The 20511-nt window shown below is 39.9% G+C and overlaps 1 protein-coding gene across 1 annotated transcript in view; it reads right to left on the minus strand.

Annotated features, from left to right (window-relative positions):
• Positions 1-1911: 1911 nt before the first annotated feature.
• Positions 1912-20511, minus strand: part of COX10 (cytochrome c oxidase assembly factor heme A:farnesyltransferase COX10) — a 122518-nt gene continuing 103918 nt past the window's right edge. The window contains exon 7 of the mRNA XM_070934539.1: positions 1912-2508. Within this exon, the coding sequence (XP_070790640.1) occupies positions 2102-2508 (407 nt within the window). The 3' untranslated portion in view covers positions 1912-2101. The remainder of the gene's footprint in view (positions 2509-20511) is intronic.

The raw sequence follows: 20511 nt of genomic DNA on the forward strand, positions 1-20511 counted from the left end.
TATTTATGTATTTTATTGTTGGCTGTTCACCGCCCTGAGTCCTTCGGGAGTAGGGCGGTATACAAATCAAATAAACCTAAACCTAGTCATTTCAAGTTCTTCCTTATGACAAGTTCTTCCTTGTCTCAAGTTCTTCCTTTTGACAACATTTTATAAAGGCTTGCAGACTTCATTGAAGAGCATTTTCTGAACTAGTGAAAGGTTTAGACATCTCAGCAGCTCATTGTAAAATGGAAAAGGATTATTGTTTAGCAGCCAAGAGATGAACCTCAATTTTAGTCAGGGTTTTTACAGCAGAACCAGTGTAAAAACTAAATAGAAGTCGGGTTAAAAAAATAGCCCTTGCTTAATAGCCTTCAGAATGGGAACTGAAGCAGAGCCCTTCCGTAGCAATACCTGTATGAAAAGATGTTATCATACAGCACCATGATCAATCTTAATAAAAATTGATCTATAGAGGGGCTCTGAGTTTCGTCTGAAGCCTCATTTTGGAATTTTAACTGAAAGCCAACCTTAAACAAATAAAAGTGGTATAAAGAGTTCCTCCTGGGTAGTTATAATATTTTTCTATCAAGTTATGTGATTTATTTATTTAACATATGGCATATAGTGTTAGGGAAATCTGCAAATGCTAGAATTAATGCCATCCTGACCACTTTTTTTTAATTTTTTTTTAATTTGATTTATATGCTGCCCTTCTCCGGAGACTCAGGGCGGCTTACAATGCGTTAAGCAATAGCCTTCATCCTTTTGTATATTTATACAAAGTCAGCTTATTGCCCCCACAAACTGGGTCCTCATTTCACCTACCTTAGAAAGGATGGAAGGCTGAGTCAACCTTGAGCCTTGGAGAGTTTCAAACCAGCAGTAAATTGCAGGCAGCTGTGTTAATAACAGGGTGCATAGACCACTGTACTATCAAGGCACTTAAAATTACTAGTTCATTCTGTTCAGCACTTGCGTGCCTATCCTTGTACTGCAGGGGGCGAACTAGATTACACCAACTGACTAGTAGCGTTCAGGTTGCTGGCTCTTCTGGGCTACTCTGCTAGTCTCGCCTTGCCTCATGTTGCATTGCCTTGTGTCCGCCCAGGTCCAATATCAGCTTCTGCTCTCCACACGCATGAACGCAGCTAGATTTTTCCCACCGAAGTGGTACCCAATTACCTACTTGCACTATTGCAGTGCTTTCGAACTGCTGGGTGGGCAGGAGCTGGGGAGCAAGCAGCAGGAGCTCACTTCATTAAGGTGCTGGGCCACTGCATCCCCCAAGTTATGCAATATGATGTATTGATCAAGTTAACCATCTGGCCTGAAGCCATTTTGTCAGTCACTACTTCGGTTATGTAAGCCAATGAATAAGTTTTATGTAAAGATAGCTGACATATCATTTGCTAGTCAAACCATCTTAAGATGGTTGAGCAAAGAGATGTTTGTCTTTCAAAATATATAAATAATAGGGAGGAGTTAGTCCCATAATATCAGAGAAGGCAGAATGAAATAGAAATGTGGCTGTTTCATTCATACAATACGACCTTATTGTATTGGGACAAAAAGGGTCATTTAAAAGCAGGTTTGTGTAGGAAGCAGTTTATAACTGTCCAAGCTTAGGAAAGTGGTTGAAGAAACAGTAGGTCATTTCAAATATAGGACCAGTATTGCTTAGTATTATAGATAGATAAAATTATCTCAGATATGTTATTGATTGTCACAAAAGGGATTAACTTTTGCCTAATGGTTTTACAAAGCTATAGTACAATGCATTACAAAGAGTACTATGATGTACTTCTTTATGCTATTACTGAACATTTATCTTTACAAAATATTTTCTCTGCAGTACTCTGGGATCTTCTGTGGGAGTGGGGTAGCAGTAAAATAAATTAATAATAATCACAATACTCAAACCCAAGATCCATGAAAGTGCCTTAAATGAAATCATTTAATTTGAAAATAATAAACACTGTGTTTATTAGACAGAAACAATTCAGACCATATCAACACCAACTTCTTCCATCTGCCATGATTAATCAAAACTGTCCATTTGGAAGGCAAGCTTCTGAAGCCATCTTTAATATTGAAACTTTTTCAACATGAGGTAATCTCAGGTGGTAGGTTGCTTTGGCTTGTCCTCATGGGCCAATGACTTCTTGCAGGCTAACATAAGAAAAATGAGCAATGGCAAGTGCCAGAGGCTACACAAAAACAACTTCCTCGAGCTGGCACGGTCTGCATCTCTGTAGAAACGAAAGCCAAGGTAGGAAATGTATAAGTTGATTGGGAGAGAAATTACAGGGAAAGTCCACGTGGTGACATCAAGAACAGGAGCCAGCGACGTGAGTCCAATTAAGGCAAAGCAGTGACGCAGAGCCACTCGCCTGCACATTGCAGGGTGAGTGACAGACATCATGCAGTAGCCGCTTCGGGAGTAATCTTCACGGAGGCCCCAGCTCAGGGCATTGAAATGAGGAAACTGCCAGGAGTAAAGAATTCCTCCAAGCACTAGCGATCCTGCAAAAAGAGAAATTTAAAGCATTCAATTGTTTATACAGTGGCTAAAATGGATTATTTCAATAATAGAAACTTTATTCCTAGAGTTGCCTTTTAGTCTGAGCAGTAATGTTTTATTATTCTGTTCTTCAAAATTTGAATGCCCAAAGTCTTCTGGAGTTGGAGGCCACAGCAAATTTTAACAACAACAACAACAACAAAAACAACTTGGCTGAACTTACTATTTGTTATTTTATATAGCCAGTAAATCATTTGCAGATGCAGAAATCACATCATCGTAACCTGCTTGCCCCAAGGCAGTGAAAGGTATACATAATGCAGCTGCAAGAAACATTTTATGTAGTTTGCCCATGGAGCCCCTAAATACTTGCTTTGTATGTGAAAGAATGTGATAAAATCAGGTGACAGACCAAATGTTATATGCGTTATATATTATATGTATTATTATTACTACTATTAGCATGATGTATGAAATAAAAAAATGAACAAAACATTCTCAGAAGGAACAACCCCTAGTTAATTCTTGACCTTAGTACCTCTATTTTCAGGTGGGCCCCCTTCAATTGTTGCCCACAGGAATTCTCTGTTTAATTAGAATTCACCATTAGCAGTGATCTCTCTGGGTAAATGGAATCACAATGTTTATTAATAAAATGGAATTATTTAAAAAACAGAAGAAACCATTACTTTTCATATCCTAACTCAGAAAAGTGCAATTTACTCAGACATTACATCTTACAAAAGAGCTGCAAAATTCCTGGGATGAAAAAACACTCTATATGACCTTAGTCACTTCGTGAGTGGACAACTGACAGCTGCGTTCTACATGTGGCAAGCCTTGAAGACTTCTTGGAAGGTACAACTGATCCAGAATGCAGCAGCTCAGGTGGTAACAGACATGCCTTTCTATGTACATGTGATACCTCTTCTCTTTGAGATCTCCTGCTTGACAATTGACTTCTGAGTGCAATCCAAGAACCTGATTATGGCTATAAAGCTCTTTGTGACTATTTGAAAGTCTACCTATCTCTGATCGTTTCTGTACACCCTACACCAGTAATGGCGAACCTTTTAGACACCGAATGCCCAAACTGCGCATGTGCATGCACGGACATGTGCAGCAGAGACCCGAAGACCAGCTGGCCGGCGGGAGGCGCAGCATCCCAACACTGGCAGCACGGCAAGAGGTAAAATCTTTTTCTTTTGTGAGCTTCTGTTTTGGCGTTTGCAGGGAAACAGAAGCTCACAAAAGAAATACCTCAGAGCTGGGGTGATGGTGCATGTGCTAGTAGAGAGGGCTCTGTGTGCCACTTCTGACATGTGAGCCATAGGTTCGCCATCATGGCCCTACACAATCAGCCAAAGTGGCTGCAGATTTTCCAAAAGCAGTCATTCTGCTTTCAAGAGATACCGAAAAGTAGTTTAAATAAAACGGCACCTGAATATTACCTTGCCATGTTTCTGGTGCAGGTTTATTAAGCAGAAATGCATGAAATTGATCTTGTGGTAGCCATGTAATTTAGATGTATACAATATATAGGTGAAAATGCTGTAAGTGTGGATAAGATGTAACCAATTCAGCATTACAAAATCCATGTGCCATAGCATTTTATTGTTGCTCTGTACAAATCAAGAGTACAAGGTTTAAACATACAGGGTAAAAACAAGAACCATAATTATTTAAAATGTGGTTCTATTTATTCTGTTTGTGAGTTATCTATTTTTGGACAACTTTAAAAGTTGATGCAAAAGCAAAAATTAAAGGGAAAATGAGAACCATCCTATAATAAGAGCTCAGGCACTTGGGCACTGTAATTGTCACAATAATTATGGAACATTTTCTTATAATTAAAGTCCATGTTCAAAATCATATGCTTCAAAAGATTGAATCTTATGACCCTAAAATTTAGTAAAGACACCCAATAGTCTCTTCAGAAAATCTGTCTTTCATGAGAGACTTTTAATAGGCATTGCTAGAAGTTTAACTGAATTTCACAGGTCCAGTTCTGAACTAATTTCATGCATTCAAATTTCAAAGCATAACAGGAAAATCTGTTTTATTCACAAGAGAATGGAGAGATTGCTTTAATGGTGTTGAGCAATATTTTTGCCATGGTATGTACTTCCTTCCACTCTTTTTTGGCTAATAGTAACTTGTCTGATCTACAGTTTCTATTAAAAATATATTCTGCTCCACTACTCAAGCCCCTTTTTCCTGTTATAATCTATGTGCCTGTATTAAAAATAAAATCTGCAAATTTGGACTTGAACACTGCTTGAGCTAATCCCCTCCACATCAGAAGTAGCTATTCCCCATTCTGTTAAAGATCAGTATATAAATCTACTGGGCACAAAAAAAAAAGTTTTATGTCTAGTTATGTTTGCATACATATATCTGAATGGAAACTCATGGTAATGTTTTGCAAAAAATCTTGCAATGTAAAACTTTGGTTCGTTCAACTTTGTATCATTTACAATTTCCAAATTGGAACTTCAAACCAATTTGCTACCTCTTTCAAAGTCTTGGTTTCTGGCTTCATATGCATATAACAAAGACAGCCAACTAGGCATTGTATAGTCAACACTGAATGGTAACAATATCAGCTCAAAAACAGATGTTGGAAGTCTTATTACTGTTCCTAAAGGCAATGTTTATTGCTTTAGCTACCAAAAAACACTGTTTCGTTAAACACACAATTTGGGTAATTCTTTTTGAATAATATGAAGGAATTTTAAAATTATTTCCACATTCTAGGAGCCAGTTGATATACTTAGGGAGAAAGTATGTGTGCATGGTAGTTGGTGGTGGGGAATACATGCCTATGACTTTACTAGTTATGTAAGATAATGTAGGTATTCTGAAGTTTAAATCCAGTCTTTAAGAACCTCTGTTTAGAAGGAGTGTATGGTTGTTTTAATTGGTTTTGGTAAAAAATCCTAGGTCGTCCTATTTTATAAAATACTAAATAAATTAATCTCCCTTAGTCTAGATCAGTGTTTCTTAAAACTTTTTTTTTCTCAGGACTTCTTCCCACTTCTAAAAATTATGGAGGATCTCAACAGAGTTTTTGTATACATGGCTTATATTTATTGATATTTACTATATTAAACATTAAAATGAGAGATTCTTATAATATTTATTTCTTGAATCAGGTAAAAATAACAATATTAAATCATTAGATACTAATGACACTAGATCTTATGACACTAAAATTTAGCAAAGATACCCAATAGTCTCCTCAGAAAATCTGTGTTTCATGAGAGATTTTTTAATAAGCATTACTAGGCCCAGAAGTTTAACTGAATTTCACAGGTCCAGTTCCAAATAAGTTTCATGCATTCAAATTTCAAAGCATAACAGGAAAATCTGTTTTATTCACAAGAAGATGGACAAATTGTCCTAATGGTGTTGAGCAATATTTTTGCCATGGTATGTGTGAAAAAACCCTAACAAAATAAAAATATAATAAAATAAAATAATGAGAAGATTGACAATTTTAAATTTTTGTTAATATCTTCAATATCTGGCAATCATTTTGATTTTGTGTACCCCTAAGAGGGTCTTGGGGTACTCCCAAGGGGCCCTCAGATTAGACTTTAAGAAACAGTGGTTTGAACAACTGATATTAGAATCAGAAAATGAGCATCAATTCAGCTACACTTTGCAATAGAAGAAATATTAATGTCAGTTACATAACATTCAAATAAAAAAACTAAGCAAGATGCCTTTCTTGATGGTGTATATTTCCCAAAGCGAAGGCTGTACATTGCTGTTATTTTTTTCATATTTAACCTGGAAATTGAGATTTAGTATAACTGAGCCTTATTTATGTATAAACAACTTTGTTTCTATTATCTGAACATTGCCACCAATAAAACTGATCAAGCCAAATAGGCAAACTATTTTTTAGAAGTTATAAGTATAATAGGTTGACAGATTTGTTAAAATTCCTAAAGCATATCATTAGTTTAATTTCTATGCTGTAGAACACATCAAAATATATTTTATATAACCTAGTATGAGGGAAAATATTCTGACGAGAAAGTGGCAAGGTTGCTATGATGCAAGAACGATTGAAAACAGATTCTTTAAAAAAAAATAATTTGCTTAAAATATAAATTATTTTCTTAAAAATAATTATGCTAAGTGTATCTCTTTTATTAGCGATCCAGACTCTTAAGGAAACATACTGAGAAAATGTAGAGCATTTTTAACTTTCATTAATTCTAATTTAAGGATATGCTTTTCTTTTATGGACCACAATGGCCACTTAAAAGTATTTAGCTTCGGCTGAATTATCTAATGTGACCTAAAAAGGTCACAGATTCAGTTTTTTAAGAGATTATAAAAAACTACTTTTAAATGAAAAAAAAAGTGACCGCTGAGGTCAAAGATTATGAATGTAACACAACAGGTCATGCTACTTTTATTTTTAAAATTTGTCTGTTGAAACAGGATAACTCTCTCCTTTTCAGCAATGTACAGTTTTTGCTTTGGGAAATATACACCATCAAGAAAGGCATCTTGCTTAGCTTTTTTATATGAATGTAGTGAATTACAAGAGAAAGTGTTAATTTTACAATTGATCCCCAATTAGATATAAATTACATCATGCAAAGGTCATACAGGCTGCACAATCGTGAACTACTTTCAATGTAGAAAAATAGCTATAGCGTTTGTTGTCACTGTGATGCAGTCTATACATCAATGACAAGCAATTCAAAACTGCAACTGGTACAAAATGTGGCAGCCTGAACAATGATGTGTATATCCAATATCCAGTAGGGTGATCCTACTGCTTCGGGACCTATACTGGTTGCAAGTGGATGTCTGGGAGTGTTTTAAGGTACCGATGCTGGCTTTAAAGCTCTCCACTGATTCAGACCAGGGTATCTGTGGGACTGAGATTTCTGTACTGATCTGCTCATCCCATCAGACCCAATTGTCTACATTAAAATATCTGGGTCCGATCATCTAGATTAAAATATTCTCTGATGTGATCCAAGAAATGAATATTTTTAATTGCTGTTGCCATACTTTGGAATTTCCTCTCTACAGAGATCCAGCTGACATGTTGGGATGAAGATATGAAACTAGTCAGTGCATAATTTTGTCTGCTACTGATAGTTTTGATAGTTACTATATTATGCTCAAGTTTAATTATTATTTTTCCTTTGCAAAGTTTTTTTTTTTTTTTTACACAAACACACACACAAACATACAATGTATTTTTGCTGAACAGAGTATTTGGCCGGTTAACAAATTTAAACAATTTTTAGTCCTTTCAACTAAAATTACAATTTCTATACCTCCTTTTTGCCATATTTATTTTCATCTATTTTTTACCAATATTACCCTTCATTTTCATCTCTAACATACATTTCCTTAACTAATACAATCCAACATTTTAATATAAATCAATTAATTATGTAGATATCTTTTTCAATTATATATTTGAACCAGAAGGAAAACATATATATATATATATATATATGTATGTATGTATGTATGTATATGTATATATATGTATATATATGTATATATATGTGTATATATATATATATATGTGTGTGTATATATATATATATATATATTCTTTCTAGAATATAGAATATATAGAATATATATATATATATATTTTCTTCTTCGTAGGGTTTATGTGTGTTTTTCCTCTAGCCAGATTTTCCCTACGTAACCAAGGTTTTTCTGCAGCACCAGCTCAGTAGAATCACACACACACACACACACACACACACACAAACACACACACACATATATATGTATTCCAATTAGTTCCATTTTCATATATCAAATGATTTTACCCATATGTTCCTCCAAACCACATTGTCGAGCGTCAAGAAGCACTCGACATCATGTCCATGCACCGGCAGAACATGGATACCCGGCTGGAAGGGGGGGGGTTGAGCCACATGGGTGATGGTGGTGGAATAGGCTTCCGAGTAGGCGTTTATGTGCACGGGTGCCTTATGGGGTCGCGTGGGATTAGCTTACTACTCTGAGAACACTCTAGAAAAGTGACGGCATCCCAGTACGTCCGAAGGAAATGAGGAAGTATGAGACCTTCCAGCTGAATGTAATCTGGAAGGAACTATATAAGGACTCGCTTGCAAGGGCGTGACAGCTGCGTCTTTGTTTTGCTAGCTTTGCATTCCGGTTTCTGTAAGCGCTGATTGCCACGATTAAATGAAGATACACCAGCTTGGCTTTAAGCGTGTTCTTTGAGCGTGGACACGGTCCTAGGGGAGCCGAGAGGAAGACGCAGCTCTCCCTTTTCATTTCTACTTTCACCACAATATGCAATTAAAAATATTTCTTTTATTACAGTTTCCTTAGTTAAATTTAAAAATATTTTAACTATTATCCTCTAATCATATAGTTTTCCCCATTTATTGTTCCAAATCATCACTTAATCATTTATACACACACCACCGTAAACTGTTAAAAATATTTCAATTATTATTCCAATTATTGTTCAGTTCATTTTCACCATCATGATTTAACATTATTTCTTACTACAATTCATCTTTCAATTCTAGTCATATACATCATATTCCTCTTTCATTTCTTTGCTTTTCTCTCTTTTCATTTTTATTTTTACCTTTCTTTCCCCTTTTTACTTTTTGTGCCTTAAAATCCTAATCTCTCCTGTTTTGCCCTATATTTCCCATTGTTCCCCCATTATCATTTTGTATTTCAAAGTCCTGAACGCTTCTATTTTGCCCTATATTTCCTATTATTTTCCACCTTTCTTCTTTATTTATCTTTTCCCTGTATATCCCAGTAATAATAATAATAATAATAATTTTATTTCTATACCGCCCTTCTCCCGAAGGACTCAGGGCGGTGTACAGCCTATTTAAAAACACAAAAAACACAACAACAATTTAAAATTTAAAATCATTAAATAATTAGGCTCCAATTAAAATCCCAGAAATTTAAAATACCCCAATTTAAAACGTTATGTTAATAGCCCTGCCTGGCGGAACAACAGGGTCTTCAGAGCGCAGCGAAACACCCGGAGGTCGGAAATCTTTCGTATTTCGGGGGGCAGTTCATTCCACAGGGCTGGGGCTCCCACAGAGAAGGCCCTCCCCCTGGGTGTCGCCAGCCGACATAACTTGGCTGATGGCACCCGGAGGAGACCCTCTCTGTGGGAGCGGACTGGTCGGTGGGAGGCTATTGGTGGCAGAAGTCGGTCTCGAAGGTACCCGGGTCCTATGCCATGGAGCGCTTTAAAGGTGGTAACCAACACCTTGAATCGCACCCGGAAGACCACTGGGAGCCAGTGCAGCTCGCGCAGGAGGGGTGTCACGTGGGCGCAACGAGTTGCACCCATAACCACCCGCGCGGCCGCATTCTGGACCAGTTGGAGCCTCCGAGTGCTCTTCAAGGGGAGCCCCATGTAGAGAGCATTACAATAGTCCAACCGGGAGGTGACAAGGGCGTGAGTGACCGTGCGCAAGGCGTCCCGATCCAGAAAGGGCTGCAACTGGCGAATCAGGCGAACCTGATAAAAGGCCCCCCCGGCCATGGCCATCATGTGCTCTTCTAAAGACAGCCGTGCGTCCAGGAGGACACCCAGATTGCGAGCCCTCTCTGTGGGGGGCAAAGATTCACCCCCAATAGTCAGCGATGGCACCTGCTGACTATATCGGGGCGCCGGAAGCCACAGCCACTCGGTCTTGGAGGGGTTGAGTCTGAGCCTGTTCCTCCCCATCCAGGCCCGCACGGCCTCCAGGCAGCGGGACATCACATCAAGGGCATCGTTGGGGTGGTCTGGGGTGGAGATGTACAGCTGAGTATCGTCAGCGTACAGATGACACTTCACCCCGAAACCACGGATGATCTCACCCAGCGGCTTCACATAAATGTTGAACAGGAGAGGCGAGAGGACCGACCCTTGCGGCACTCCCCATGCGAGATGCCTCGAGGTCGACCTCTGTCCCCCTGCCAACACAAACTGCGAGCGGTCGGAGAGGAAGGAGGAGAACCACCACAAAACGGTGCCCCTATTCCTAACCCCCTCAACCGCTGCAGCATGATACCATGATCGATGGTATCAAAAGCCGCCGAGAGGTCTAATAGGACTAGGACAGAGGAGCAGCCCCTGTCCCGAGCCCTCCAGAGATCATCCACCAACGCGACCAATGCCGTTTCAGTGCTGTACCCCTGCCTGAAGCCCGACTGGTACGGGTCTAGATAGATAGCTTCATCCAGGTGCCGGGGAAGTTGTCGTGCCACCACGCTCTCAACAACCTTCGCCACAAAACGAAGGTTGGAGACTGGACGATAGTTGGCTAATTCAGCCGGGTCCAGGGAAGGCTTCTTGAGGAGGGGCCTCACTACCGCCTCTTTCAAGGCGGCAGGAAAGGCACCCTCACTCAGAGAAGCACTTATAATCCCCTGGAGCCAGCCTCGTGTAACCTCCCGGGAGGCCAGCACCAACCAGGAGGGACACGGGTCCAATAAACACGTGGCGGCACTAATCTTACCCAGAACCCTGTCCACATCCTCGGGAGTCACAGGATCAAACTCCTCCCAGGTAACATTCTCAAGACCTGCCCTCGTCTCCTCCCGTGGACTCATCCAGTCGGAGTCCAAGCCATCCCGAATCCGAGCGACTTTATCGTGCAGGAATTGCACAAAATCCTCAGCACGACCCTGCAAGGGATCTTCCCGCACTCCCCCCCGGAGGAGGGAGTGGGTCACCCTAACAAGGCGGCTGGGTGGTTCTCTGCAGATGCGATAAGAGCGGAAAAGTGGTTAGACTTTGCCGCTTTTATCGCCACTAGGTAGGTCTTGATATAAGACCTCACCTGTGTCCGGTCGGAATCGGATTGGCTAGTCCTCCAAATGCTCTCTAGGCGTCTTTTCCGACGCTTCATCTCTCTCAGCTCCTCAGAAAACCAAGGAGCCAGTTGAGATCGGCATCGGGTCAGAGGCCGCAAAGGCACAACGCGGTCCAAAGCTCCAGCGGCCGCCCTTTCCCAGGCGGCCACCAGCTCTTCAGTCGAGTCGTGTGTTAGGGTCTCAGGGCACGGCCCAAGCTCCGTCAGGAACCTTTCGGGTTCCATCAGGCGCCTGGGACGGAACCATCTAGTTGGCTCCGTCTCCCTGCGGCGGGGGGCGGCGGTAGGAAAGTCTAGTTGGAGGAGCGAATGATCTGTCCATGACAAGGGTTTAATATCTAGGTCCCCTCTACCAAGATCATTCAACCACTGACCAGAGACAAAAATCAGGTCCAGAGTGTGTCCCCCTATGTGAGTGGGGCCTTGAACTAACTGGGTCAGGTCCATGGCCGTCATGGAAGCCATGAACTCCCGAGCCGCCTCTGACGCCTCACCCGCGGATGGAAGGTTGAAATCCCCCATGACAATAAGTCTGGGGGTATCAACCGCCACCCCGGCAATGACGTCGAGTAGCTCGGGCAGGGTCGCTGCCACGTGGCAGGGAGCCAGGTACGTAGTCAGCAAACCCATCTGCACCCCACGGCCCCACTTCACACAGAGGGACTCACATCCGGCTATCTGAGGAACAGTGGTCTCCCTCGGACAAAGACTTTCCCTAACAATCACCGCCACTCCCCCACCCCTCCCCTGGGCCCTTGGCTGATGAAATGCACGGAAACCTGGTGGGCACATCTCAACGAGGGGGACCCCCCCCTCCTGGCCCAACCAGGTCTCCGTAATACCTGCCAGGTCCGCACCCCCCTCCGAAATAAGATCACAAATGAGGGGGGCTTTATTAACCACCGACCTGGCATTACACAACATCAGCCGCGGACCCAGGGCCTGAGACTCTACACAACCCAGGACACGAGTCACGCATCGGGGGCCGGAGTGCGCAATCGCTCGTAAACAGCGTATGCGCACCCCCGACACTTGATATGGCCCCCTGCGTCCGTCATACCTGCCCCTCCCACTCATTATTTCAATTTCACAGCCCTTCCTGTCATCCCCCTGCTTCCCGGTTAAATTTCCTTTCGCGACCCTCCTGCTGCAACTAATCGACCCATCATCCCGCTCGGTTGCTATCTGGACCCCCCCAGGTCCGCTTTTACAACCCCCCTCCCTCCCGGGTCCCCTTAAAATTTTTTTTAAAAATTTTTTTCTTAAAAAACCCCTCAACCCCCTCTTCGCTACATGCCATCTCTCGGGGTTCCAAAGCCCGTCATCAAGATAGGCCCTCGATAATGTGGAGGGCCAGGCCTGCGAGAGGGGGGAGTCTCGCAGCGCAAGAAGGTCGGCTTTTTGGAGCATCAACCGAACCAGAGATGGGAAAAAGGCCAGTCCGGGGGTCTATCATAGTCCAAAGGGATAACTGAACATACAGATCACAAAATATCCATTTGTAGAGCTGGACTCCACTGTCCTCTCACGACAGGGAGAAGGTCCAATGTTCTTTTTCTCCAACAGAGGCTAATAGCCAACCATCCTCTCACGACGGCCGGTCCCGTTACAAAGGTTAACGGGAACAATGTGTAATCATTTAAGTTCTTTTTATTCTTTCTGTTCCACCCTTCCTTCCTTATTTGTCTCTTTCCATCCTCTTTATTTTTTCATTGTTAATCCCAATGTAATCTCTAAAAACCTCCTTTCTATTATTACTATTCACATGTTCAGTTACTTTTTCATATTTAATCACATTGTCTTTATCTTCTTTATTTTCAGCCTCAGTGTCTTGCTTCTAAGTTTAATTATTATTTTTGAGGAAGTTATTTTTTGTTTATGAATTGATTTTGATTGTCAGATGCTCAGAGCTTTTGGAAATGGCATCAAAAATAGTAAATAAAATATGTGTGTTTATTCTTGCACTAGCCTTAGTTGATTTGCAGCTCCAAACTAGCTTAAACTTCTTATCTCTCCAAATCAAACATACTGTTTCCATGATAAGCAGAGCTACAAATTACTTTAGCCACATTTCAATCTTGTGTGTTGGATGAACCTTGCCTGCATGACAGTTCATAGCTCAGTGTGACAGGGATACCCAGAAAATTGGATTAGCAGAATAAACCATGCTTCTGTTAACAATGGGGGTAAGCTTGTGGTATGAACACAACTGCAACGTTCCCAAATGGGAAGAATTTAAAATATGAACTGCATTTTGACATTTCACTTTTAATCTGCTTCAAAGCAAACCTGAATGCATCAATTCTCTACAGGAGAAGTTAACCATAGGCTGTTTCCTTTCTTCCATAGAATCACTAAATTTACCTAAGTATCCTTAATCCAAATGATCATTTTTTTCCATCAGAACCAGTACACAGCATGATTAAAGCAGGAGCTCCAATTAAACTGATCTGAGAATAATCAGTCACTTCAAATTCACTGGAGCTTACTTTCCAATAATTATATGAACAAAGTAAGTTTCAGAGTATTTTTATTTTTTTAAAATATCAGTTATTTTTTAAAAGGCTAGGCTATTGGTTGATTTAAATCAGGAGTATCAAACTCACAGTGTCCCAGCGTCGTCACGTAACATATCAGGACTTTTTCCCCCTTCACTAAACTGGGTGTGGGTGTGGCCAGCAGGTGACGCATCTGGCCTGCGGGCCAGGAGTTTGACAACCCTTATTTAAATCCAGTATGACTTCAGGATCAGTAAGTTAGAAATCTGGCCTTATGGATTAACTTCTTTCCCTTCACTTTCAAGAAAGTAGATGACCTAGGGCCGTGATGGTGAACCTCAGGCACGTATGCCACAGGTGGCATGCAAAGCCCTCTCTGTGGGCACGCATGCCATCACCAGCTGCTCTTCTGGTTTCCGGCGCATGCATGCACAGTGGCCAGCTGGTATTTGGGTTTCTGGCACTCCGGCACGTGTGCATGTGCACGTATTCCAGTTTGGGCACTCGGTGCCAAAAAGGTTCACCATCACTGACCTAGGTGATTTAATCTCTTGATGAGCTGCGGTGGCACAGTGGTAGAGTATAGTACTGCAGGCTACTTCTGCTGATCACCGGCTGCCAACAGTTTGGCAGATCATATCTCACCAGGCTCAAGGTTGACTCAGCCTTCCATCCTTCTGAGGTCGGTAAAATGAGGATCCAGATTGTTGGGGCCAATATGCTGATTCTGTAAACAGCTTAGAGAGAGCTGTAAAGCACTATGAAGTGGTATATAAGTCTAAGTGCTAGTGCTAGTGCAGAAGAACAGAAGAAGAAAAGCTACTTCTGAAAGTCTGATTCATTTCCGGTGGAAGATCCAACACCTGCTACGACTGTACTAAATTTTGTGTGGTTCCAGTATGGTCAACATATATCTACTTGGAACTTACTTTCAAGTAACCACATTGTTTGATGCTTTCCAGAGGGATGATAGAGGCCCTAGGCTTCCTAGGGCCTTTCCCTATTATTTGTTTTCTTCTTCCATCCTTGAATCAACAACAGAATTTAAAGGAGCAAGAAAGAAAACGAATGGCAAGACCTTGCAGGCACAAACCAAGTACTTCCCCTGGATTGACAAATGGAAGGATTTATCTTGCCCAAAGGATGGGAAATATTGAGCAGCAGAGCTCTGAACAGAAATAAGAGAGTGGAAGGTGAATAGTAGATGAGGAGAGAGAATGAGTAATGCAGTAATTAAAACAAGAGTTCATCACCTCTTGAATTAGAATTTTCAACAAGCATCCAAGGCTGTATTCATAACATGTTTACAATATGTTTCCATAATATTGTTTCAGTTAATGAGGCTGTAATCAAATCAATTTCAGTCCTATTATTCTCACACATTACTGTCAAGTCAACTCATTGTTCTTGCTACTACTTTGGTGCCCCCTGCTGATTACTTTGTAATAGAGACTCAGGGTAGAACAAACTGGAGCAGCTGTCCCATATGGGTGGTTGAGTATTTTTTTCTTTTATTTGAAAGCACTAGGAACTTAACACAGCTGTGTACAGTGGAGATGACAATGAATTTATTGACCGGGCCCTGACTTTGATTGCACCAATCCCTCAGGTATCTCAACGGCAAAATGAGCATATGACTGGGAAAGAAGAACCAACTGACTTTTGTCTTATTGCATTTAAAACAACTGCCTACAAGCATTACCCATATGTTTCCATATTTGTTAGATGAGTAGCATAGTATTTTGCCTTCAAGTACCTTGTACTATCCATCACTATTGAGATGTTTGTCTCTTTTACAAATTGGGTAAGATGTTTTTGAGTTGTTGTCATTTTTGAAGAAGATAAAAAAAATCAGGGTTTTACTAAAGATCTATGCAGCTCAATTCTCTATATAATTCTCCAGGATAATATGCTCCAGGCAAAGAAGCTTCCCCCACTTTTTTTGCAACTAGTTATACATTTTGTTTGAAGGTGGTTCAAAACATGGTCTGTCTGTCTGTCTTCTTTCCTACTTACTGAAGGAAACTTCACTTGAAGTTTCATTAGTGTCATTGCTTCAGAACAAAGTGATGAGTTTTCTTTACTACCCTTCTTCTGGGTAGTTGAGGGCTTTTCCACACACACAATTGTCTTTTTCTTTTCCCCTTGGTGTTTTGTTGTTAAACCTATCCATCTGCCACCTGTCACTTACTGATAAGAAGTGCCCAGTTTAAAATCCCCAGTTGTAAATAGATGTGGGCTGACATAATTAATGTCTACCCTACGACCCAATTTGAATTACAAAGTCAAGGCAATTTGAAAATCAGCCTCAGTGTGATTAACATTAGTACACACAGGCAGTCTATAAATTCCACAGCCGCAGGAATTATTTAAATTTTCTGAAAATGAATGAAAATTAGGGCAAGATGTCTTTCAGGAAAAATAGAAGGCAGAAGTGGGGCGTCTGAGATAAACTAAATAGTCCCTTGAGATAAACATTCTTGGACCCAGTAATACCAATGGGTCTAGGCCACTGTGGGTCTCTAATGTCTAAGAGTTGCCAGGCTGTTGTTATCAGTCATGCCACCATCACAACTGTACCAGAGTAAATTCTCTTATCTGATGAAGCCTTCTCTGGCAAACATCCCTCTTGCAAACAGGATTGTTTCACATTGGATACATTCTCTCAGCATGGAGATGCCACACTCTATGGTCTCTGGAGTCCACTCTGGAAGTGGGAACTAGACACCATCTTGCAAAGCTAGCAGGATCTACTGCTTTCATATGGAAATGTGGCAAAATAGAAAAATCTTGACTGTTAAGATGGTAATAGTTGCTGTAATTAGGATTATTCTGTTCCAATCTGTCTTTCTTTTTCTGGTTTCTCTTATTAAGTTTATTATTTTAAATCTCTACTTGCTGTTTGGGACTAAATAAAGACAAGATTTTGATACATGGGAGAAGTGACTGCAAAAAATTACATAATTAAGGCAGAGATCACTGAGATACTTATAACTGATATTACAATAATAATTGTAATAATGACAGTGCAACTCAGAAAGCAACCCAAAACTTAAAATTAGTTTTTTCATCAACTAACAAATTATACATATAAATTAATGATAGTCTATTAACCACAATAACGATTTGAATTTGAGGCATAATAGATTTCAATGCATCTAAATTCCTAAACTACACTAGACTTTTTTTCACATGTAAACAAGCAAATTAAATAATACTAGAAATGCAAATTATTAGATAAACAAGACCAATTGAGAAATGGAGATTTCTTTTATTTTGATGCATAATTTGTTCTTTGCATTTTTTTTCTTTTTGTGAAAGAATAAAAGGAACATTTTTTAAAAAAATAAAAGTTCTTCATAAATACTAATACTTGTGTTATATTTCAACTATCACAATTTATCTTTAATATGAAAAAAACTTCACTTTCAGGAGAGGCCTGTGAATATATAAATACCTTTGACTAATCCTCTCTACCTAGATTAATTGCATTTTTAATCATTTTTCTTTGCAAAATTGAAATTGGCTTTTAGATTCTCTGGTTTACAGCACAATTCTTGCCATGGAATTGCAGAACCACTAAATAGGAGATGGTATGCCATGAATCAAGAAGAAGGATATATTAGTAATAAACTCTTGCCCAAAGGAAAAACGAATTGATGATTCACTCTAAATGGCTAGATTTAACAAAGCGAATAAACAAATTCTCCTTCCCATAAAAAATAAAATACAGCAAGTGCCAATAAAATCTTGGATTTCTTTCTGCCTAATTCTCTCTTCCTTGTTGAATTACTTTTTCAGCAGAGAACTTCACTTTCTCTATTTTTAACTGTGCACAAATGTATTTCTGCCTTTTTACTTAAAGTTATATATGCTAATTAATGATGAAGTACTAATGGATTCCAGAAATCTGGCATGGACGTCTGTCTCCTTGCCCACACTAACAAAGGTATTCACAATCTGTCTTTCAAAAATATATATTTTTTTAAAAAAAAATCTCCTTTTCCCCGTCTCTCTTCTGGAGTAACTTTTGAACAAATTCTTATGAAATGAAGCCCTGAACTAAGAGTACATATTTTGAGACCTGCCCTTCATTCATTAGTAATTTTGTATTTATTTACAATGATTTTTGTACTGCCCATCCTAGAAATTACATAAAATAATGAAATACTGCTTACATTTAAAACCTGTATGTTTGACAGGAGTTCCAACGTTTACAATGAAAATATAAATGCCAAACTGACAATGACAGAATGTGCAATCTATGCAATCAAAACTTTTAACTAAATTGCACAGAACAGACCCAGGGCATACCAAATGTCAGCAAGTGGCAATTCAATACAACTTCCAGAGTGAAAGCTACTGCCCGCAAGTCCAACAACAACAATAAAAGAATGATGTGAGACAGACCTGGCATGAATTGGATACATTTCTATTTAATGGAAGATGTCTTGAAATAATGCTTAAAGTGAGCAAACAGCTGAATTTGCAAAGCTCAGCATGCCAAAGCAATTGCCTGTGCAAAACCAAGGTGAGAACCATTCTTTGCTTCATGGATGCTCTCCAAAGACTTCTATATGGCAGATTCAGTGGTATGAAATGCCAGTCATCTGTAGATTCTAATCCATGCTATTTGGTGCACCAGATGGAACACCTGGAATTGTTGGAGGGTATTGGACAAATGTGATTCTCTGGAAGAGCCTAGCAGTCAGGGAAACAGGAAGGGCTAGATCCAAGACTTCCCTCCAGTCCTAAAGCATATTGTTCAGAAGGTCAAGGAATGTGAAGGCCTGGTTTCTCGCCTGTCAGGGTTGTCCTGCTTTTGTTGTCTACATCAGAAGCAGATACTACTGAATAGCTATTGTCACCAGCAACCCTCTGTTGAAAACAATCATTTTGGTTACTGTAATGTTGTGTGTATGTTTCTTGAACCTGTTGCCTGTGGAAGCTGCCCCCTTGCTGCCTCAGACCAACTGTCAACCTACGTTTGGACTCCTGGACTTCTGGATGATGATCTGACTATAATTTTGCTTTCACCATCTGAATTCTGGCTATTTTGAACCCCCTTTTTTTGCAAGTAAGGCCTCTAGGGACTGGGATTTTGTTGCTCTGTGGGTATACTTAAAACAGTCTCCCTGTTTGCCTTGGCTTGAAATTGTCTTTCAAGTAAACTCCTTGGTGCACATGCATTGTGAGACTGGCTTGGAACAGGACAAGAAAAATCAATAAAAGGCACTGTTTTCACATGATATCAAAGGCAAAGGTGGGTTACTCTTGAAGCCAACTTTGGCCTCAGTTTTTAAAATCAGGAAAACAATTGTAAAGTCTAAAATTGGCTAAAGATATATATATATATATATATATATATATATATATATATATATGTGTGTGTGTGTGTGTGTGTGTGTGTGTGTGTGTGTGTGTGTGTGTGTGTATACACATACATATTTAAACAAACTCAACTTTTTCTAAAATTCAAGAGAAAGAAATTGCCCCATGCACTTTGTACCATCACTCCATCACTGCCTCAAAAAAAAAAAAAGTTAAGAACAGCCCCTGGCCATTAAAAGATTGCTCATATCTTAGCAATGAATAGGCAGCAAGATTTCAAGGTATGTGAAAATGCTGGTGGCAAAGGCTAAGCAGGAAGAGATCAGGCACAGGTAATTTCACAGAACAGATATGCACATTAACAGCTTGCTTGTCTTTTGACATATCCAAACACAGTATTATTGAAAATCACAAGCTAAATGTAACTTCTGGTACAAGGGAATCACTCTAACCTTCTGGTAAGGATTGTTTCTAAATCACATGACACCCCAGTTCCTGGTTTCTCCTAGAGATCAATTGAAAAACTGCCATCTCATCTCCCTACTCATGAATAGCAGTCTGCTTCCATTTTGGTTCAAGTGAACTATAGATGTTGTACAAATAGCTCAAAATATCTGGCAGCATCTACTTCTCTTCTCTTCTCTTCTTGGTATCTTCGTCAAATCCATAAGGCGAAACCTCTCAGTCCTATCTTGCCAAGAGGATTTTTTGTTCAACAAATAACATTTAAAGACAGCAATCTTGCAGGCCATACCTGTCAACTTCTTATAGTACCTAGCAGTGACAGATGAATCTTACATGACCACATAAATACTGTACATCTTTTCAAATCATCTATACTATTCTTTTCTAGCACTGTACTACCTCTAAGCTTTTTAAAATAAACCATGATCTCCATCAGCTTTGAACCAAAAGTCAAGCTAATCATGTGATTTATATGCATGTTACCCCTTTTTCCATGACTTTATTGCATTACCCACTATTACAAAGTCCATCGTCTCCATGCCTGGAGCCATTCCCAGGATATAACAGCTTATTATTAAAGTAATTTTTAAGCGTTTTACTCTTTACTCTTGGAGTTATCTCATGCTTACTAAAAACTCTTTTCCACCCTGAGATTAGGATGCTAGTCTCAGGCCTCTGCATATGTTGCCCAAGAACTTCTACCTATCTTTGGGAGTATCTAAAACAAAGATAATCTTGATTTTTACTGATATATCAGTATGTAGCAAGGAGTGCTATGGAATTCAATATGGAGGATGCAGATTCTGGAAAATGTAAAGGCTACCCTAGCAAGTGTCGA

Source organism: Pituophis catenifer, unplaced genomic scaffold, assembly GCF_029215685.1.
Source record: "Pituophis catenifer annectens isolate HBS135680 unplaced genomic scaffold, rPitCat1.0.hap2 SCAF_2, whole genome shotgun sequence".
Lineage (NCBI taxonomy): Eukaryota > Metazoa > Chordata > Lepidosauria > Squamata > Colubridae > Pituophis > Pituophis catenifer.